Source organism: Zea mays, chromosome 1 (assembly GCF_902167145.1).
Source record: "Zea mays cultivar B73 chromosome 1, Zm-B73-REFERENCE-NAM-5.0, whole genome shotgun sequence".
NCBI lineage: Eukaryota > Viridiplantae > Streptophyta > Magnoliopsida > Poales > Poaceae > Zea > Zea mays.
The window spans coordinates 107671391-107677485 of record NC_050096.1 but is presented as its reverse complement, the minus strand read 5'-3'; the positions used below and the strand labels follow the sequence as shown (position 1 = coordinate 107677485).

At 43.9% G+C, this 6095-nt stretch overlaps 1 protein-coding gene across 1 annotated transcript; it reads right to left on the bottom strand.

The window, feature by feature from the left end:
- Nucleotides 1–749: 749 nt before the first annotated feature.
- On the bottom strand, nucleotides 750–4750 carry LOC103637747 (pentatricopeptide repeat-containing protein At3g24000, mitochondrial). The gene is made up of 2 exons (XM_008660624.2): nucleotides 1506–4750; nucleotides 750–1422 (listed from the first exon to the last, which is right to left on the bottom strand). Exon 1 carries the CDS (start codon nucleotides 4337–4339, stop codon nucleotides 1568–1570), a length of 2772 nt encoding a protein of 923 aa, XP_008658846.1. The 5' UTR covers nucleotides 4340–4750; the 3' UTR covers nucleotides 750–1422; nucleotides 1506–1567.
- Nucleotides 4751–6095: the final 1345 nt, after the last annotated feature.

Here is a 6095-nt window from a genome sequence, read left to right as displayed (position 1 = left end):
TTTTCCAAAATTTATATATTAGCATATCTCAAATTCATAGGATGAGAGATAGAAATTGATTCTATAGATTTTACATGATACTTTTCTAATGTACAACTTATAGCACACTATTTTAATTACTTCTCTATAGTATAAGTGTAGTTTGTAATTATCTCTCTCATATGGTTTATGATAATATACAAATATATTATATATACAATTATATTAACTTAATTAGTTTGTTCTAAATTATGGTTATTAGAATTTCCAACAAAACAAACGGAACCTTAAGTCCTTGTTCGATTATTTCTATTCCATATAGATTAGAGAGGATTGAGATGTATTAAGGTGAATTTTGACTTGCTATAAATTCTAACTGATTTAATCCCACTCAATATACATGGATTAGCATCAAACCAAACAAGCCCTAAACATGTTTAAATTGTCGTCACCTGTATACAAAGTAAACGGATCGACCGAGAGCCGACTATAATTTGTGGCCTAATCACTAAATTAAACAATAAACGCGTTAAGATAGTCAACAACCAAAAAAAAGGTTTCAACAGTGCAATTAAACAATAGCTAAGTGCGTTTAATCGGATTGTGGTCGTGAAAAGGTTGCAAGGGTCTGTTGGAACACATGAATTTTATAGAAGCAGTTCAATTCAACAGGAAATATGTATGAACATGATTAAAAAAAACTGGCGTTCCAGGGCCTAAATGTATTACGGGAGACTATTGTAGCATGTTATGATAAATGTGAGCGTCTATTCTTGTAAGATGCAATAACATATACTTTGAGAACCATATTTCTCCGATCTGTCATCTGTTTGATTGGATGTACAAAAAAGATGAAAGGGAACATAAACAGTTTGTATAGTGTTGAGACAGTCACGTGAAAACGAGATAAATACCGAAGTAAATTTTGTGACAGCATATTCTAAAAAATCAAGGGGACAGTGTCACCCCGTATCATCCTACTTTAACCTTAAACCAAACAAAACGGAGAGTTGCCACCCGTTTAGTATCCTGCATAAGCAGGTGACCATGTTGTGTAGCCGTTTAAGTGATAACGAGCATGCCCTCCACCTGTCATGAGGCTGCGGAGCCAAAGCCATGTCAAGGAAGGTCGATTAGTCGTCCCTTTGCATCATGGACAGTCGGTGTCAAGCATGAGCCCCATGCTACCATTGCCGTGCACCAGCTACCGCTGCCACGCAGTGCGCTTCATCATGATCGTAAGACCGAAGTACAATCTGCCTTGCAGCAGCAACTCCTCTTCCTCTGACCGATGATGGGAGCCATCGGCGATGACGGTTGGGGGAGTAGTAGTTGGCAACCACCTCCCTCACCGTTGGGTGAGGTGCTGCTGCTCCAGTGCTCGCCTGGACAACGTCCAAGAGTTTGCCTTGCTTGGCCAGCGACAGGTCGCACATGATACATCTACAATATCATGGATCCATCAAAATCTCAGTCCAGGATTCAATATATTACCCAAAAGAAATTGAAGGAGGCGAAAGAGTTACCAGAAGAACAAGTAGAGAAATTGACAGGCAGGGACCGATTCATATTTGGTTTTATGACTATCTCACCAAAAATCTGAACACGAGCATGACCCGTGTTTGAATTGGTGGAACCTGTAAGGATCTCTCAGAACAATCTCCCTATGAAAAACCATGCTAACCAGCTTAAATACCAAATGGCAGTCTGCACAGACCCTGAGATTCTTGAATATCCTTATTGTAGATCCTTCTGGCACGACAAGAAGCCCGTATGCCAACGCAAGCTTCTCGCTGTGGTTCCAAAGGTTATGCTCTTTTTGCTCTTCATCCGTATCATGTAGTGCAGATGAGGTATCAGCGACGTAACCTACTTCTCTGAGCTTTAGCAAGATTTCATCCAACTTCACATAGATCTTTTCTGCGTGCATATGACTCCGGTCACCTATACCAAAGGTGCTCACCTCATTCTTCAACTTAAGCCAGCTGCAGGCAGGTCTTTTGTTTAACTTAATAGTCTTCATGTGACTTCTTAATTTGTCAACATCTACCCATCTTGCATTTGTAGCATATAAGTTTGACAAAAGAACATAGGCCGAGTCATCAAATGGGTCCAGTTCAAGGAGATTCTTTGCCGCTTTCCTCCCAATATCCAGATTTTTGTGGGTTCTACTTGATGACAGCAAACTCCTCCATATTAGATCATTTGGCAAGACTGGCATTTCATCAATAAATTTCTCTGCCTCTGCAAATTTCCCCAAACGCCCAAGGAGATCCACTATGCAAACACAATGTTTAATTCCAGGAGAAACACCAAATGTAGGTGCCATAGAGTTATAGTAATCCATGCCCTTGTCTATTAGACCAGCATGACTACAAGCTGAGAGGAGAGCAACAAATGTCACATAGTCTGGCTTTTGCCCCACTGAGACCATGTGCTTGAATGTATCCTCAGCTTCCTTGAAATAGCCATATCTTGCATAACCTGATATCAATGTGTTCCAGCACTGCGTAGGCCGATGGGCAGGATCAGGCAGCGTTTTCAACATACAGTCCATCTTTCCACATTTCCCATACATATCCATTGTGGCATTAACAACATGACTATCACAATCCAGCCCGTTTTTCACACTAAGACCATGTAGCTGCATGCCTTCTTCTAATGATGCCAAGTTTGCACTGGATGACAAACATTCAGCTAGACAAAAACGATCAAGTTTATTTCCAGCATGCTGTGAGTCCATGAAGAGCTTTATAGCTTCCTCTCCACGGCCATGCCGCACATTGGCAGCTATGATGGCATTCCACGAAATGACACTTTTATTGTTGATTCTGCTGAATATACCAGTACTAGATTCCAAATCACCACAGGTTGCATACATTGTGATCAATGAGTTTGTAATGTACTCATCTGATAATAATCCAGTCTGTGTTACATATGCATGCAGTGGCATTCCATAACTATGCAAATCACCTAAAGATTTGCATGTGCCCTGGAGATTTATCATTGTGATATAATTTGGTTTTATCCCAGTACCCCTCATCCAAGAAAACACACGCATTGCATTTGCAACATCCTCAAGTGCTGCATAGCCCCCAGTAAGCACATTGCAACTAACAACATCATAACATGGCATTGACTCAAATACTCTCTCTGTGTCTTCCATAGAGTTGCATTTACTGTACATTGTTAGAAGAGAATTACCAATCAGTAGGACGTTTTGAAGACTTCGCTGCAATATCATGGCATGAATTGTTCTGCCATTCATCAAGGCTTCTGGACTTGAACATGCTCCTAGAGCGCTGGAAAATGTCATGGAGTTTGGTGGACCTTCATCAGTTTGGAGTAACTGACCCAATGTTTCCAATGCTTCAACACAACTATTACTCTGCACATATGACGAAATCATAGTGTTCCATGATATTACATCCCGTCTGCTCATATTTCGGAATAGAGACTCTGCCTCATCCAATTTCCCAGCTGTAGAATACATATTAACTAGCGCATTAATAAGTGGAACAGAACAATGCAGCCCACTGCTGACACACAGGGAGTGAATCCCACTTCCCAGGGCAACAAGATCCGATGAGGCACAGACAGATACCAAGCTGCACAGAGTCGTCACATCAGGCTTCACCTCACCATGACGCATATCTGAAAGTACTATAAAGCATTTGCTGTAGACTTCTTCATGCGAGTACATGGATATCATGGCGTTCCACGAGATACGGTCGCGCTCCTCCATCCGATCAAAGAGCCTCTCTGCATCCTGCACCCTCCTGAGGTTCCCAAACATGGTGATGAGCGAATTTGCTACTGAAACATGGGTTAGAAGGCCAGACACGACGACGTGGGCTGTGACCTGAAGCCCAGCCACCTCATCCTCAAGTGCTCCACACAAGCTGACCACTGTGGCCAGTGCATTCGCATTGCACATGACCCCTTCCTTCCTCATCCGACGATAGGCTACCAATGCCTCTTCCATGCACCCGTTTGACGACAATGCCACCATGATCGCTGTCCAAGAAACGACGTTCCGCTGGGGCATCTCCCAGAACAATCTCTGGGCATTCAAGACGAGGCCGCGGGAGCCATATAGGTGCAGGAGCGCAGTCCCAATGTAGACGTTTCCCATGAGCCCCGCCCTGTGAGTGAGCGCGTGGATGGCGGCGCCGCACGCCGCGCCCTCCTGCCAGCCCCGGTGCTCGCAGGCCGTGACGAGGCTGGCGAGCGCGAAGCCACTGAGCGGGACGTCACGCTCCCGCATGACCCGCAGCAGGGTGAAAGCCGTAGACTCGAGGCCGCAGCGCGCGCAGCCGGAGACGGCGGTGTACCAGGAGGAAGACGTCCGGTGCGGCATCTCACCGAACAGGTGGAGGGCCCCGGCAGGGGAGGAGCCTTGACGGAAATAGAAAGCGATGAGGGTGTTGCAGTGGAAGGCGCTGAGCGGGAGCGCGCGGCGGATAGAGAGAGCGTGGACGGAGCGCGCGAGAAGCGGGTGGTCGGCGAGGTGGGAGAAGCCGGAGTGCGAGAACGCTGCGATGGCCGGGTGCGGGTGGGTTGCGAGGGGGTGGAAAGGTGACAAGGCATGTGGAGCAGGAGGCAGGGGCACGGGAGGTTGTGGTTCGAGAGGGCATGGAGCCGCAGCGGCGGCGAGGCAGCGCGCGGCGAGGCGTGGCCTCGGCCGCGGCTGCGTTGTGGCGTAGCGCCTGGCCAGTTTCGTTTCCTTTTCACTTTTCCCGTCCAACAAGCAGCGAGAAGTGAGGAAGGACAGTATATCCGTCCTCGGTGAGGTAGGCTATTTTATATTTTTAATGTTTTTACAATTATTTTTTCTTCCCTACTATATAAATAAAGTATAAAAAAAGTATTAGTTTTCATCGTCGCGTCACACTTCCCATCTCGTTGCCACACATCCCATGCTCGTTTATTACAAAAAGAGTAAAGTAAATTACTAGTCTATAAAATTATAGTCATTTCCTAAACTTTTAAACTGCACTAAATTGTGAATATATATCATCTCGGTCCCTAAACTCTCAGCATGTCTCTATATTGGACCTGTTTAGTTCAGCTTTTTCTGAGTAGCTTTTTTGATAATCTAGCTGTGGGGAGAATCTGTCTGTGGAGAGAATCTGAGTATCGTGGAGATTACATACGGAGGAAGATAAAAGAGTCCATAGAGTTTATGATATAAAAAGTGACGATTTCTTACCATCGCAACGTCTCAGCCGATTCTATGTTCACGTTGATTTTGGACAGTTTTGACTAAAGTGATTGTCATATAAGCGGGCTGAAAAGCTAGACGTTTGGCAATCTGCAGCAGCTTATAGTGGTCAGAAACTGAAAAAAAGATGAACAAACAAGGCCATTGTGTCATCTGGGTCCATAAACTTGTTTTTTTGTGCCATCACAGGTCTATAATAGTTTGGACATTTGATGACACCAAAAACAAGTTTAGACACCTAGATAACACTATCATACAAATATAAGGACCAAAATGTACATATTGAGAGTTTAAGGATATGGATGTGCACTTTAAGAGTTTAGGGACCAGGATGATACAACGGCACAAGTTTAGGGACTCGTAATTTACTTTACTTTTGCAAAAATGTAAAATTATGCACCGCTTATTGCAAAAATGTAAAACTATATACAAGTGAGGGTTCAAACATTGGTTGTTGGTTCTACATTTACACCCGCGTAATCAATAGAATACAAATATTGGAGGTTTAAATCTTAGTTGTTGGCACCACATTCACACCCACCTAACAAATAGAACACATATATTTTTGTGTTTTATTAAAACAAAGTCTACCCATGTGATATATATAAATCGACGGGCATCTAATTAGGGCTAGTTTGGAAACTGAAATCCTCTCCGGGATTGAGGAAAAAATATATTAATTTCTTTCTCATTCCCCTCCAATCCAAAGGGGATTTGAGTTCCCAATCTAGCCCTAAGCGACAAAGAAGGTCGATGCTCCATGCTCAAAATGCATCCAGTCCATTCATCTAGTATCCAACGGTGTCAAAGCCTTTTTGCAGAGAAGCCCTCCCATGCTCCCCATACTGGTCCTATTCATTTTACGAAAAATCCCCTGATGCTCTTTCTCCAA